At 53.0% G+C, this 16,234-nt stretch overlaps 1 protein-coding gene across 2 annotated transcripts in view; it reads right to left on the reverse strand.

Annotated features, from left to right (window-relative positions):
* Positions 1-16,234, reverse strand: part of PTPN5 (protein tyrosine phosphatase non-receptor type 5) — a 47,044-nt gene that overhangs the window by 11,544 nt on the left and 19,266 nt on the right. Inside the window, exons 3-6 of one of the 2 annotated variants that reach the window (XM_037040366.1) lie at positions 2,600-2,793; positions 1,972-2,055; positions 1,737-1,814; positions 1,074-1,294 (exon numbers count right to left, since the gene is read on the reverse strand). In XM_037040366.1, coding sequence (XP_036896261.1) covers positions 1,074-1,294; positions 1,737-1,814; positions 1,972-2,055; positions 2,600-2,793 — 577 coding nt within the window. Of the gene's footprint in view, positions 1-1,052; positions 1,295-1,736; positions 1,815-1,971; positions 2,056-2,599; positions 2,794-16,234 lie in introns of both variants that reach the window. The other variant, XM_037040365.1, reaches the window with a different exon arrangement.

A 16,234-nucleotide genomic window follows, 5' to 3' on the forward strand; every position in this document is an offset into this window, starting at 1 on the left:
ATCGCACCCCTGACAAAAGGAGCACAAGTCTCAGCCTCGGGCTTAGGCCTGACTCCCCGCCTCCTCCGGTGCAGTAGCTGACTGAGTGGGGGGTGGGGGGTGGGCCCCTGTTCCAAAGGTTCCATCCGGGGCACCTTAACACAGCCCTTCCCTGGACTCTCCCCGTCACTACTGGAGGCAGGGCCTAGCCCTGCAGCCCCCAGGAAGCTCCCAGAGAGAGGGGGGGGGGCCTGCCTATATCAGTGAAGCAGGGCTGGGCCCTCTGTATCATGGTCCTGGGCCCAGCAGTCTGGGATGAGGTTGCCAGTGACTCAAGGACATCTTATCCAGGACAGGCCGGGACTCTGGGCTGGTGGAAAAAGAGTTCCAAGGATGGCACAGGGGGGCAAGGGTGTCCACCCTGGACAGTCTCTACTGTGTTCAGTATCTAAAGGCCCAGAACGGAGAGGGCCCTCATCATACAGAAAGGGAAACTGGGTCCCAGAGAGGTGACAAGAATTGCCCGAGCTTGCACAGTAAGGGGGCAGCAGAGCTGAAACGAGCTAAGTTTATAGATTCCTCATTCAGTGCTCTGCCCGTGACATGGCGTGGGGAACTCCAAGCTGCAGCTGACCTGGCTTACCCAGCTAGTCTCTGAAAGAGAGTGGTGGCACCTCCCAAAGCATGATATGTGGTTAAGCGGCTTTGGGGATGCCACGCACGGCCCCCTTGCGACTTACACTGAGCACAAGCACGTTAAAGGCCCTGACAAGTCCTGCAGCAAAGAAACCCACCCAGACTCACTTGAGCACAGGAGTGTACGTGTGGGTGTGCTCACACACACGCTTGTGTGTGCCTGTTTGCTGGTGAGCAGTCACAGTGTCTGTGAGCACTCACCACAGGGCATTCTGATCTACGCGCATCAGACCTAGAGAGCACGCGTGTGCTCTGGCTAGCCTACGAGGTCAGCCAGGTCCAGGGCACCAGGGTCAGAGTCAGGCACCTGCCCTTCTGCCTGGGGGCTGAGCGCGCTCCAGGGCCCACAGAGTCCACCCCTCCTCCACCCCTCCCACCTCTCCTGCAGACCCACGGACTTGACGGTCAGTGAGGCGGGGTCGGCCTCGGGCTTGATGTCCATCATGCAGTCAAACACAGGAGTCTCAGGGACGGGGTCCAGGTCCAGGAAGTCATCCTCCATCTTCTCTTCCATCCACTCTGAGTAGGTGAAGGAGGGCTGGCGGCTCACTGACTGGCGCCTGTCCTCAGGGGGCTCCGGGGTGGGGGGCTCTGGGGGAGCCCTCAGGAGGCACCATACCTAGTTGGAGGCACATGGCATCAAGGACCCTGGACAATGCTGCTGCCCCTAGCTGCTGGGCTGGCTACCCAACAGATTAGCCCCTTGGCCCTCGGTGTCTAGAGCAGCCCTGCTCTCCAGGGAGTTCTCTGCACGGCAATGCACCTCACATGGGTGGGAGGCTCCACCCCACCCTGTTCCCTGACCCCTCCCCACCTGACCCCTTAGTTCCTTGTGCATTGAGGGCTTCTTGGAGGGGTATGGGGGCTCCTACTTCAGCCTTCTCCCTGCTCGAACACTGTAATCAGTTTTGAAGGTGCTCCCACCCCATGCTGGGCACACTGGTGGAAAGAGACAGATTCCCGTCCTGGGCCCTGCCCAGAAAGTCTAATGAGAGCTGGTGGGGATCAGGCCTCAGGGCCAGAGGAGGGGAGTGCGGAGGTCAGGTCAGGAGGCACCTTACCAGGGTGGTAATGAGGAGCACAGACACAGAGACCAGCAGCAGACTGGGGACCTCCCAGGTCCCCACGCCCAGCCAGGCCTGGGGAACAACGGATAAACATGTCAGGGTGGGGAGCAGGGAGAAGAGCTTCAGGGAGGTGGAGGTGTCTGTGGGACTCAGAGAACCCCCGCCCATGCAGGGGCTGGTGGGGCCCCCCGCTGTCCCCTCCCTCCCTGGAGATCCCGAGCTTACTCACCGCGGGTCCCAGCTGTTCCAGGAGGGTGGCATTCTGCAACCAGACGGGGCCATAGCCGCTGAGCCAGAGCATCCCGCATGCAAGCTGCGATAGGGGGTTGAGTTCGGAGCCCTGGCTCTTTGCCCCCGTCTCCCTCCCTAGAGAGCTCACCTCAACCTGGGCCCCCGAGGTCTGGACTACACAGCCGGGAGGAAGGGCCCAGGTGCTGTGTGCCCAAGGGAGGCCTGAGGGCTCTCTCTGGAGGAAAGCTGACTACAGGGAGCCAAGAGAAAGCCCTTCCCAGGGATCCCCCAGCTACACACACAAAAAGGGAAGTCTCCCAGAGATCCCTCCATAGACAGGAAGTCCTCAGAGAGAGCCCTGCAGGGCCAGAGGTTGGGGGGGGGCCAGCTGTGTCCCTGCTTCTGGGGTTACAGAGGGCAGGGTGGGAGGGCCTTAGCTATCAAGGCTGCAGCTCTGAACTCCAGCCCTCTCCTCACGTCAGCCTGAGGGCTGGGAGTCACTGAGGGACACCAAGAAGGCCCCTCATGTCTCCGCATCCCCAGGTGGCCTGCTTGGGAAGGATGTGGAGGGCTGTCCTTCAACCCGCACTCTGTCTAGGCCCCCGTGAGGCCTGCAAGGTCCTTACCAGGAACTGGGAGGCAGCTAACAGGCAGAGGCTGCTCTTGACAGTGAGGGAGTGGCTCCTGCTGCCTTGAGGTGGCGGCTTCCGAGCTGGCTCTGAGGGCGGTGAAGGAGGGGGTGGTGGTGGCATCTCTCTCTGAGAGGCCACGAGTCCTTCGGCCTGATCCAGGGCCTCCATCACTACCGGCTGGGGGAGACCTGTGGAAGGCAGACAGCGACTGCTGACTCGGGGCCTGGCGACCCGTGGCGGGCGCTCCTTTTGGGGCAGCCGGGGCTTCCTCTCAAGCCAGGATCAGCCAGCGTGGCTCCACTTCCAGCAGTCACCCTCGATTAGCAAAGCAATATTCACCTACCTTCGTCAGAAACAGCTAAGTGTGGGTGGACAAATTATTTCTCTTTTATTTCTCCAGTAACAGAGTTAAAATGGCAGGAGGTTTTTCAGGGAGTTAACATCGCTGTGTTTACGCAGCTTCATTCTTTTCCATTTCTTAAGGAAACAAAAAGCAACCACCTCAAACTCAATTAAAAGGGAGAGAGAGAAAAGGCACGGCACAACCAGGTTGCGAATTCGAACCTCCCACCCACGCCTGCCCTCCGGGTTGGCGGTTGGCGACTTTTGTGCTCTGGGCCCTGGCAGGGGCTGGAGGCTGGAGGCTGGCCACATGCCCAGGTCAGAGCCACGAGCCCCTCCCCAACCTTGAGACCCCAGACTGAGGAGGAGTGGGGGCGGTCAGGGTGGCGTGGAGAACAATCTGGGCATTGTAAAATCAGTATCAAATATCTGGAATTCAGCTCTGGGTCTGCACCTGGTTGTGTGATGTTGGGAGAGAAGCCCACTGGCTTCCACACCTGGAAAATGAGAGCTGGGCTCACCTCCTGGTTTTCTAACTGTGCTTTACGGAGCCCTCGTATTTCCTCAGGTGCATAAGGTATTACCAAGTGGTCTGTGTCGCTATTCCTGAGGCTGCACCATGGAAGCTCTGCTTGTTCCCGTTCCATGTAGTAGATTTCCTTTAAGATCATTTCGACACAGGGTCCCATGTCTCCAACAGTCTGGACAGCACTGGCTTAGACGTGAGGCCCTGACTCTGGTGCAGGGGTCCCACCAGCTGCCCCCTTGGTGAGTCCTGGGTGCTGAAGGCCCCCATCCAAACCTAAACATTTCAGTCTGCTGCCAAAAAGGCAGGGGCCAGCAACAGGGACGTGAACCACTTGACAGTGGGGATGGAACTGTCCACACACAACTGTGTACACGGGACAATGGACTCCTTATGTGGTTGGGCAACAACAGAAGACCCACAGCCAAGACCACGTGAAGCCAATGTCGTCGTTTGTCCACGTGCTTGCTTGTTCACGCAACACTGATCAAACATCTCCCACGGGCTGGGTCGACAGGGTGGCGCAGAGCCCAAGGCCCCGAAACAGCCGAATTTCCATCACAGGCTCCTCCCCTCCAGACGCTGACCCCGTGTGGCTCCCTGCCTGCTGTGTTCCCGCCACACGCCATGCATGTCCTCAGGGGAGCCCATCCTCTGTACTTTGCACATGCTGTTGCCTCTGCCTAGAACACCCCTCCGACACTCTGCTCCCCTGACACCTGTCACCCCCGACACTTGGACAAGTTAACTTCTATTCATCTTACAGAACTCAACTAGAGGTCACCAGATGTAGGTCCTGCCCTATCATATGCACCTGGCACCCCACCCCTCTCCTTCATTCCACCAGGAGCAACACACCTGGAACGTGCAGGGCTCTGCTCTGAGGGATTTACGTTTGCTAACTGACTCCGTCAGAGGACCCCCATGAAGTCAGCACTACGATCATTTTCCTTTTACAGAAGACCGAGATGAGGTGTAGAGAGGTTAACAGACTTGCACAAGGTCAGCCAGCTAGTAAGTGGCCAAGGGGGAGGCAGCTGGATGGGCTCTGGGCTACCTCACACTCACTGAAGTTTGTCAGAGTGGTTGAATATCATCCCCCGCACTCCTCTGTAAGTCCGTAAGGGCAGGCGTGGTACCACTTTGGTTCCTCATGACCGTCCACAGCATCTAAGTCAAGTGCTGGCATCCAAGCCTACAGGAAATGCTTATCAAATGAATGAATGACAAGGGGTAAGTGATCATCTTTTACTTGGTTTCCTCACTGATATATGGATATAATCACACACACTTTGGAAAGCTGTTATGAAGATTGTAGATAAAACACCCAGCATGGCACCTGGCATCTAGAGGGTGCCTGATAAAGGTCAGATTACAATGATGATGACCCATGAGTCCCAGCCTCCTGGGGAAAACAGACCAGTGGATACACGCTCACAGTACAGTGCATTAGGTGCAACATCTAAGTGCTGCTTGGAGTGTATGGGGGCTAGCACATAAAGGCCACAGTTACTAACCGCAGGTGTGCACAGTTCAGATCCTGGCCAGCAAGGTAGGGAAAAAAGGCTGCTGTTAAAAGATGGATCACACGGGAAGCCAAGAGTTTCTACTATTAATGAGCAGAGGGTTAATTACTCAGGCAGCAAGGTCTCTACCCACATCCTCTGAAAAAGCAGGGGAGGGATGTGGGCTGGGGTCCAGTGGTTGGCTCTGGCACACACCTGCTGCGCACCTTGGACAATCCCATCTCCCTGGGTCTCAAGTGCCTTATTTGTAAAAACGGGTCTTGAACGAGAACTAGAACTAGTGCTTCTCAGATGTTCTCGCCATCCTAGAAGGGTGGGACTTGCGTCTTTGGGGAATAACAATAAGCTCGCACAATTCTGAACTTGGATGCTTTGTTTTAAAATTCATGGGTGCTCTTTGTTTTATACTGTGGTATATATGCACTGGTTATGATATTATACTAATGTGGTTTTTTCCTCCCAAAGCTTCAAATCAGATTTGTGCTTCAGGAGAATACGCTACATTTATCCTGTGGCTCTGCCCTCGGGGGTACACGCACCCCAGTCTGAGAAGCACAGAACCTGCCCGCAATAGAACATCATGCTGCTGTTACAAATGACTCTGTAGCTGAATATTTAATAACATGGAAAGAAATGGTGATGCTATGGAGAAAGACAAGGTTGCAAAACAGTATGATCCCCTTGGCCTCAAAAATTAAGTATAAATGTGCATTGAAGAGGTGGAGTAGGCCCGATGCGAGACAGGACGCTAACATGCAACGGTACCTGCAGAGCGCTAGGCAGTGAGCGCCTCGCACACAGTGAGCGCCCTGCACACAGTGTGCATGCCACAAATGCCATACAGTGAGTGGGGAGAGGAGAAGCCAGGTATTAACAATAGTTCTTTGGAGGAGGGTGGAATCAGAGGTGCTATTTTCATTGTTTATACATTCTAGATTTCCTCCAATAAACCAACGTGTGTACATATACACGTACGTGTGTATATATATATATACTCATACACATGTATTTGTTTTTAGTGAGAAACAATATTTTTCTCAAAAAATCACCGTTCTGAGTTTAGATACCATGAGGCCTAGTGAATAACCCCAGGTTTTGGGTCCTGACCCCCACCTGCCACATCTACGTGGATAGAAACAGACCAAGGGGCTAGTCACCAGAAGGGAGGGGGTGGGGGGAGATGCCAAGGGGAAGGAGAATGTAGTCAGCAATGTTGCGATAAGTATGCCCTGTGACAGTTAATTCCTAGATTAAGTGGAGCGATCGACTTGGAAGGCCTAAAAATGTTGAATTGCTCTATTACATACCTGAGGCTAATATAACCAATATATAAGATTGTATACCAACTATACTTACATTTTAAAAAATCTCAAAAGAATCAACGCACTTGGTGGGATGGCCGAGAGAGACGGAGAGTGTGTGGCTGGCTGAGCCCCGCCCTGCTGTAGAGCAGCCACTCAGAAGACAGGCCCCTGATGATGTGCGGTCGTGAGTTTTGCATATGAAAGATGGCAGGTAACTAACTTGCAGCAAAGAAAAACTGCAGGTCGGTGGGGCCTGTACGCACACCTCAGAGACAAAGGTAGGGCCCTCTGTTGCTTTGTTTGTTGTCTTCGAATCCACAGGGTACCTGGCAGTCCTAGGATCCAAATGAATCCAACTGGGTGTTCACTGAGCACCTGGTAGATGCCCACCTTTCAAAGCAGGGTTGTTTTTTGTTCCTTACCTGAGGCTACATTGATTGATTTTTAGAGAGAGAAAGGAAAGGAAAGAGAGACATTGATCAGTTGCCTCCTGGACACGCCGTGACTAGGGATTGAACCTGAGACCTAGGTATGTGGCCTGACCAGAGATCAAACCAGCAGCCTTTTGGTGCATGCGATGATGCTCCAACCAACTGAGCTACCTGGCCAGGGCCAAGCAGGGTATATTTAAAAGCTCTTCTGGGTAGAACTCTAACACTCCTTTACTTAGGAAGATAATGTTTTCAAACACACACTATATTCCGCGTACAATTTTGGAGGGAATTCACGGACCTCAGGTCAAGAACCCGTAAATTCAGCAGTGGGGGGTGGAGGTCTGTGACAGAAAGTTATGCAAGTACGTGGGGTGGAGAACTGGGCTGATTCCCACCTCTGCTCATTTACATGTGCGTCCAACACACCATTACTGAGGGCCCTTTAAGTGCTTTGCCAAGGACTGGAGTGGGCTCAGAATATCCTGCCTGCACGGACCACTGTGGTCCTGGGCCCACTTGTGCTGCCGGCCTCCAGTCCCACTCCCAGAGATGACATCGCCGCTTCTGTTTGCCCTGCTCACCGCGTCCCTCACTGCGGTGTTTTGGGAATGACAATGCCACCGTGCTGGGCAGGCTCGGTGCGCTTCCCAAGACGCTTCTGCACATGCAGTTGCATGTGCTTCTCTCAGCAGCCCTGTGAGGTAGATATTATCATCATCAGCCCCGTTTTGTCAGTGAGAGGCGGCTGCTTGTGTCAAGGGCTGGCTTTTCAACCGTTCACAGTGAGGAAGCTGCTTCGCCACGCATGAAACCCTGACTCACAGGCAGCTTGCTGACAGAGACTGCACATCGCGCCAGCTCCTATGGCGTTTGCCTCTTGCACACGGCGAAGGGGATTTCCAGGCAAGGGAACTGAGGCTTAGCGAGGTTAAGTGTCTTGCTCAATTAAGTGCAGACCTGACATTCGAACCCAGGGCTTCCTGACACCAAGTGACCTTCCCATGTTGCCACATTGCTTCTCAGGAAGTGGTCACTACAGCAAAGGCAGGAAGATGGTGAGAGTCTGGGAGGGAGAAGGAGAGGGAGTCCCTGTATCTGGGGGAACCTTGAACCTTGTAGCTGGATGGGGATCAGGCAGCTTTTGTGCCTGATCCCCAGCTGATGGCTCCTTAAAAGCCGTACGGTATGGAGGGAAGAGGTCCTGGAAGGCACGAGCTCCAGACCCCAGGTCAAAGCTCTTGGAGATACTGCGTAGGGCCTACAGGCAAGCAGCTTTCCGATTTCCTGGGGCATGTGGAAATACCATGCTCTCTCTCTGTCATCTAGCATCTGAACCCACCATTAAACTCTGCAGCTTCTGTGTGCTCAGGGCTGGCGCTCCCTGAGCTGGAGAAGCCGTGGCTGCTCCCGTCAGTGACTCATCGCCAGAGCTGCCCGCTGCCAGCCCACCGGCACACCAGAACTAGAGCGGGAGGCGGCTCAGCCTGCCCCTGGTGATACGAACAGGGGTGTTGGTTCTGTCCCATGCAGCTTTTCTTCCCTCCCCCAACACGGCCAGGGTGACCTCCCAGCTATGCCCGCAGAGTCACAGGGGGCCCAGACCAACAGAACCTCACACTCAGGCCCGCCTGGGCTTCCAGAAACAATGATGTCATAGCCTGACAGGTCCTGTGGGACATCTGGGCAAGTCTGCTAATTTTTTAGGTGGGAAAACTGAGGCCCAGGGATGGGAAGTGGCTTGCTCAAGGTCAACAGCTGACCAACAGGAGAGCTAGGATGTCGGCCGGTGTTCTGACCACTATTAGCTAACACAGTGCATCTATGAACACAGTTAGTCTCCATCACAATCCTAAAGGTAGGCACTACTCTTACTCCCATTTTACAGACGAAGAAACTGAGGCACAAGGAAGTCAAGTCACTTGGCCAAAGTCAGCTAATAAATGGGTAAACTAAGGCTAGAACTCAGGCAGCCTGTCTCCAGAGTCCATATTGTTCACCAATACACAAGATGAGGTATTTTGCTCTCTGCTTCACATAACCTTTAAGAAATCTCCACCTCTCCACGTTTCAGAAGCATGGCCTCATCTGTCTGGGAGACGGTGCTGGGCTCCTCGGCCTATCACAGGGTCTGAAGTCCCACCACTGGACATGGACACTTGTCTACAGGATTACTGCTCTGACTGCTCCGATCTCATGGCGGGGATGCAGGGAGCATGGAAGGCCTGAGTGGTTTTCTGACGGTCCCCACCTTTGTGAACGGGGTTAACCAACAGGGAAGACTCACCTGCCCTATGCTCCCCCTCTGCCAGCTCTGAGCCAGGCATATGTTGAGCTTCATGCTATTCAATACCCAGAACATGCTGTGGGTTGATGTCATTGTCCCATCTCACACGTGGAGCCACAGAGGTACAGAGGTTAAGTTACTTGCCCAGGGTCACAGAGCCAGGAAGTGGAAGAACTGGGATTTGAACTTAGGTCTGTGGGCCTCTACAGTCCTGATCTTTCTGCTATTCCACAGAAAGATGTGGAAAGCCACAAGGGATGGGGTGGAGCAGGCCTATTTTGAACTTCTGCTTGGATAGGCCTCGAAGGCAGAACCGAAGGAGGTGCTTAGAACCACGGAGGAGGCAGAACCAAGTGTGTCGGCTGCTCAGTCCAGAGAGGGGGGTTGGCTCAGGTTGGGGAGGGGGTGGTGGTGGGCACTGCTTGCAGATTCCTGAGAGGCTGTGCTAGAGAAGGGGGCAGGTCAAGAGGCGAGAATGGGACCCATTTGTGGATGCCCTCGGGGGGCAGATGCCCAAGTTATAAGTATCTCCAGGCCTGGACCCTATGAGGCTGTATGGCAGCTCCTCCTGTCCCCACTAGTGGCTCTGTCTCCAGGGAGGCCGCTGTGTGGAGGGGCCCACAGAAAAAGCTTTGGAGTCACAAAGCTTAGGTCTGAGATCTGCCTTTGCCATTTACCACCTATGTGACCTTGAGTAAGTGACTTAATCTCTCCTCTGGACAATAAATACATGACTGGCTTCTTGGATTCTGAGGACACCTTAAGGTAAAACAGGCAATGAGCTTAGCCTGGTGCCCAGCACATGAGAATACACAACAAACTGTAGCCAGAATTTGCAGAGGAGGGGGACAAGAGGGAGGGAAAGGGAGCTGGGGAAGAGGCAGCTGTAAGGACTTCCCTTTCATCTGCCAGGTGGGCCCCGGGGGGACGATGGTCCCCGCCCCCACACGGGTAGGGGCTCTGAGGCTGCTGGCAGCAACTGGAGTGGGCACGGACCGGGGGTGGCAGAAGTGGGGCAGCCTCGTCTCTGCCAGTTATTTAAAACCAGAACGTGAACAAGCTTTCAAAACAAAACGCAACTCAAGTTCTAGTTGGATGGGATATAATACAATGGTTCTATCTGAAGCAGAACCAAACAGCTTTGTTGCTGCGAACAAAGGCCCAGTTCTCTGGGCCTCTCTGGAGTGGAGGCCCAGAAGTGCCAGGGTGACAGGGTCAGTGAAACTCTGAGTGCGGCACCCCCGCCCCCCACACTGAGGACTAAAAGGGCCCACAGTGAGGCCCTGGTGTGATGAGGTACCAGAGGCCCCCAGAGCTTGAGACTTAAATGCAAAGCATGAGGAGGAAGGGACAGGCTTGAGAGGGCATCTTGTTCCATCGTCCCATTTCACACACTAGGAAACTGAGGTCCAGCGAGTAACAACCGGGACTGGCACACGGTCTGTCACTTTCTGGGTCAGTCTCACCTATGCAGGTGGCACGGGAAGCTTCAGAGCGGGTCTGAGCTGGCTGGGTCCTGGCTTGCGGTTCTTTGTGGGCCTTGTAGGTGCCCTTAGAGGTCTAGGGGATTCCAGGTGATAGGAGGTGAGCAAGAGTGATCCGAGTCACCCCAGAGGGGTAGTGCCAACAAACCCCAAGGCTCCAGGGGCTGCCACCCTCAGGGGCCTCTACAAACCGGAGCCTTATGACGTTGGCAAAGTGGCAGCTCAGCTGTGCCTCTGGGAGGCTGAGTGACCCTGGGCATCTCACTGACCTTGGGGACCTCAGAGGCCTTCTGTAAGATGACTGAGACACGGGGTCTGGAGGGGCCCTTCCAGGACTGAACACCCACTCAAAAAAATAAGAGCCCCAGCTTTAGTTCCCCTTGTCCTTAGGATAAAGACCAAAATGCTTGCCATGGCCAACACGGAAGGCCCAGCATGCTTTGGTCCCTGCTTATCTCCCCGGCCTCCACCCACACCACCTTCTTTCCAGTTTTCTCTGTTTCAGCTCTTTCCAGATCCTCTCCTCAAACCAGTGTGGGAAGTAGAAAAGTCTGGAAACTGGGTTTTTCCAAGTCAAGATGGAGGCGTAAACACACTTCGCCTTCTTGCACGACTACAGCAAAAATTACAACTAAACCACGAAACAAATACCGAAGAGATTCACCAGAAAATCAAGCTCTATGGACGTTCACCAGCCAAGGATTTAAAGAAGCAGTATGCATCCAAACGTGCAGGAGAGGCCGAGGCACGGAGACACACGGAGAGGTGGAGGGGCGCAGAGAAGCATGGAGACGCAGGATGGGGGGCCCCACATGCACCTGTGGTGGATAAAAAGTGGGGGGATACCTCAGAAGTGAGGGATCCTGGCCCCAGACCACCCAGTCCAGGGTTCCAATGCCAGGAAGGTAAGTCTCCATAACGTTTGCCTGTAAAAATCAGTGGGGGTTGGGGTGGTGGAAGGAACTGTGGGATTCTCAAGAGACTGCTCATACAAGGCTTATAACAGACTTAAGGCTTACGCAGACTCGACCCCTCTGGGATTCAGCACCAGGGCTACAGCCGAAAGGGCACCAGTGGCATACGGGGAGAAACTGAACTGACTAGCAACAGGTGAGTGCTGGGACACAGCTTCTTCCTGGGCAAAACTCTGGAGGCCAGGCAGCGACATTGTCCCCCCTCCGAGCCCTCCCCCACATGGAGCCACAGAGCAGCCATATGGGGTGCCCCATCCTGGTGGTTACCTAAGGCTCCACCCCATACAACTTAGAGGTGTGCTTTTCTATAATAAGCCGCACTGCTAAGACAGGCAGTCAGAGCAGCTCTACCTAATACACAGAAGCACACAAGGAGGGAGGCACAGGGAGGCTGTCAAACTGAGGAGACAAGGAAATATGGCCCAAATGAAAGAACAGAACAGAACTCCAGAAGAACAACTAAATGAAATGGAAATAAGGAACCTATCAGATGCAGAGTTCAAATCCCTGGTTACGAGGATGCTCAAGGAACGCATCGGGTACTTCAACAGCATAAAAAAGGTCCAGGCAGAAAGGCAGAGAGGTAGGTTATATTAAAGGAAATAAACAAAAATCTACAGGGACCAACAGTGGAGGGTGTGAAGCTGAGAATCAAATCAATGATTTGGAACACAAGAAAGAAAGAAGTATTCAATGGGAACAGCAAGAAGAAAAAAGAATTCAAAAAAAGACAGAAAATAAAAAACGAGGAGAGGTAAGGAGTCTCTGGGACAGCTCCAAACATAGAAACATCCGAATCTTAGGGGTGCCAGAAGGAGAAGAGGAAGAGCAAGAAAGTGAAAACTTATTTGAAAAAATAGTGAAAGAAAACTCCTCTAATTTCGTGAAGGAAATAGACATGCAAGTCCAGGACTTAGGAGGATACACGGCACTATGGAAGGAGCTCAGAGACAGAGCGCTGAGTGAAGGGAATGACATCTAAAGGAGCCCAACATTTACAACTTAAAGACCCATGCACATGTATTTCCTCCGTTACAGAAGCATCCAATCACTATGTTGTACACCTGAGACTCATCTAATACTCTGTTAGCTGCAACTGAAAAACAAAAATGTTATTATTATTTTTAAAAGATTTATTTATTTATTTTTAGAGCGAGGAAGGGAGGGAGAAAGAGAGGGAGAGAAACATCAACGTGTGGTTACCTCTCACTCACTCCCTACTGGGGACCTGGCCTGCAACCTAGGCCTGTACCCTGACTGGGGATTGAACTGGCGACCCTTTGGTTTGCAGGCCGGCACTCAATCCACTGAGCCCCACCAGCCAGGGCTAAAAACAAAAAAATATTATTTAAGGAAGACTGGAAAAAATATACAAACACAAAATCTGTAGCAAGGTATGTTACACAGTTTTATCCATTCCTCAGGTAACGAGGGCTTTCACAACAGACCAAGATTCCCACTGGGGGCAGGCAGGCCTGAGAGGCCCGGTGTGGCTGATGGGAGACCTTGGTGTGGATGTGGGAACAACTGGGTGGGCGGCTCCAGCTGGCAGAGGGTGAGCCTGCGCTGGGTGGGGGAGAAAAGCACACTCCAGACGATCTTGTTTCTGACAGAGAAATGGTCTGTCTTAAGCTAAGTGATGTCCAGCAGGGATGGGGGCAAAAAGATGATTGAAAAGGGTGTAATGGTCATATTAGTGCACGTCGAACCACGCAGGGTTGGCTCTGGCAACCACTCTCGCTTAATGCTTGTACCAGAGCAAAGCCAGGTGGGACTGAGGTGAGGAGGGGAGGCTGATGCTCGGTCCATAGACGAGGGCCGATGCTGCTGTATGCAAAGCCTTATCTTTGTTTAACAAGATTACATAGAGGGCAATTTGGGGCAGGCGTCTCATTTTGTATTTGAAAAGGCAGTGGGACCCCAGCTGATGTCTGGTGTGCTTGGTCAAACAGCCCAGCTCCTCCTTTAATCAGGGCTTTCCCTGGTCGCTTGGATCCTCCAGGTTTTAATCACTGAGGACTAAAAAGAAACAGCACTGGGGTCCTGATAAGCAGCTCCACCCGCCCCAGGGCATCATTTTCGTGTGTGTGTGTGTGTGTGTGTGTGTGTGTGTGTGTGTGTGTGACATTTAGGGATGCCAAGTGGTTCATGCAAGACCTCAAGCTCAAAATCCACTCACATCTAGGGCTTCTCAACCCAGCACCCGGAAACCATAAAAATGACACGGTAATAAGATGGTTCCCACGGTAATAAGGGAACCCTCACTGACATCCTTTATCGCACTGCATCCTTGTGACTGTCATGAAAAGGCCGTGTTTCCCATTTTACAGGGGAGGTGTAAAGGGGACGATTGAGGGGGTGCTGGAGCACTCTATGGGTTTGTCCAAGCCCATCTGTAAAGGGGGAGGCCCAGTGCAGGGGCACACACAGTACTGTCCTCACACCCAGGAGAAGATCCCTCACGCTGACCTTGCACTTGAGGGGGCCCCTATTTCAACCCTTCAGAGGCACGCTCCTCTTCACAGTGAGGAGTCCATGGAGCCAGAGCCAGAGAGATACTCCCCCCTTTAGATCAGGTACCCGGCAACACAAACCCCAGAGGTCCCTGCCCAAAGAGTGCTGAGCCTGATTCCTGAGCCTGGGTGACCCTCTTCCCTGACTAGGGCTGGCCAGGAAGAAACTGTTTGCAGAAGGTGTGTTTGAAGCTTGGATGTTTGGGCTGGGGCACCCATCCACAAAACACATGCAGGAGGGCCTTGTGGGGGCGGACGGAGCTGGGGACGTGGGGGACAACCTTTCCTTGGGCTCCAGCAGACTCTGAGGAGTCAGAATTCTAAATCTGAACCTGACTTTCAAGCTCCTTACAAAGGAATATTTGCCAGGGGAGAAGGATAGGATATAGTTCATTTAAAAGTTTGTTAGCTTGACTTGTAACTGTTCAGACACGTAGATATAATACACGTAGGCCCTACAAACGTTAGGGGTGGGTCTGCACGTAGCTGTGCTCGCTGAAGGTGTAAACTGCTATACAAAGGGTGAGTGGCTTAAATAATGGAAGGCTGCGGAGGCAGGGTAAGAATGGCCCATGAGACGGAGCTGGAAGAAGGAAGGTTTAGGGAAGGAAGAAGCTAGGACTAGGAGGAAAGGGACAGCTTCTGAAGAGGAACCGCTGGTGGATTAATGATGGCTCCCGACGCACCACACTGCTCCTGTCAAAGGCTGAAACCTACGGCCCTCCCTTGAATCTGGGCTGGTCCTGTGACAGGCTCTGATCTGTAAGTATGGTGAAGTGACACCGTGTCACTTCTGGGCCTTCTGGAGCTTCCATCTTTGCCCCTCTTGGAACACTCCGTGGGAGTCAGCTGCCACGTGAGAAGTCTGTCTACCTTGAGACCACCAGACCAGGAGGAAGTCCCAGTGTGCCGTGTGCAAGAAAGGCCAAATGAAGTAGCACTGAGGTGCCAGACACGCCAGAAAAGTGTTTTCCGACCTTCTATCCCAGCCTGGTGCCAGGCGCGTGCAGCTGAGTGGGTGGCCTCACCACACGGGACGGAAGAACCACCTAGCTGGGCCCTGCATGACTCCCCAAATCATGAGCAAATAAAATGATGGTTTTAAGCCACTAGGTTTTCAGGGAGTTTGTTAGACAGCCATAGAAAATCAAACCAGGAGACCCAAAAAGGAGAAATAAGCTTAAATGGAAGGCTGAGCTTTATTTTAAAGGTATAAACAACTTCCCGAGGGCTGGGGTGATCAGTCCCTGGCCAGGCCAAAGAGAAGGGTGACAGTATCTGCCATTGCATGACCCAGGAATACGATGGATGCTCCTCTGTCTCATGGAGCTTTAGCATCAGCCTCTGTGGAGGCAGGGACTGGACCACACGGCCTTTCTCCCTGGTGCAAAGATGCTCGTTTCCTCACACATCCAGCTCCCCCCCATAATAGCAGGCCTGTTTCTACCCTGGTGAAGGCGAATGAATGACTGTCCTGTACTACAACTCTGGCTCCTCTTCCCATCTGATTTTGCAAGCAGACAACACTCCTGCGTGTGTCTGTGCTGGTTCTGTGAGGTCCCAGGGCTGTGGTGGGGAGTCATGAAAGCACCACAAAACTACACTGTGCGCTCCACTGCTGGGGGAATGGCCTGGGACTTGATACCTGGGCTCTGGGCACTCTCAAGGGTTTCTGTGTTCATATTCCACATGCTCACCTCCATATCATCACCATCACTGGGACCTGCCGTGTAGCAAGCACAGGGTAGTAAGGACTTTACATGCATCAACTCATTTAATCCTTGAAAAATCTCTCTGAAGATCTTATCATGTTATCACCCTCATTTTAGAGTGGAGAGTTTGGAACTCAAAACAGTCAGCTGGTTTACCTGAGGTCAAGCTGCTGGTCCATGGCAGAGCTGGGATTTGAACCCAGGTCTGTCTGCCCACCCAGGGCATCCCAAGACCCAGCTACCTGGGCTGCTGCCTCTGTAACTGTCCTGCTGTCTGACAGCAGGTACGCTCCACCATCACTGACCACTGAGTACCTGCCTAGGTACTTCTCTCTATATACAGTGGTGTTGTTACAGAATGCTTTCCACCTAGGGTTCTTAGCACATCCAAATGATGTGTAGTTTTTCTTTAATTTCCACTCCAAAGACTCAAGTCAAAGACAATTCAGTGTACTATCAGGCACAATAAATACCCCTAAATGCATTAAAAGTCTGGAGTGAAAACAAAACCATCCATTAAACAAAGAAGT

Source organism: Sturnira hondurensis, unplaced genomic scaffold, assembly GCF_014824575.4.
Source record: "Sturnira hondurensis isolate 20B ecotype Veracruz unplaced genomic scaffold, ASM1482457v3 Scaffold0002638, whole genome shotgun sequence".
Classification (NCBI taxonomy): Eukaryota; Metazoa; Chordata; class Mammalia; order Chiroptera; family Phyllostomidae; genus Sturnira; species Sturnira hondurensis.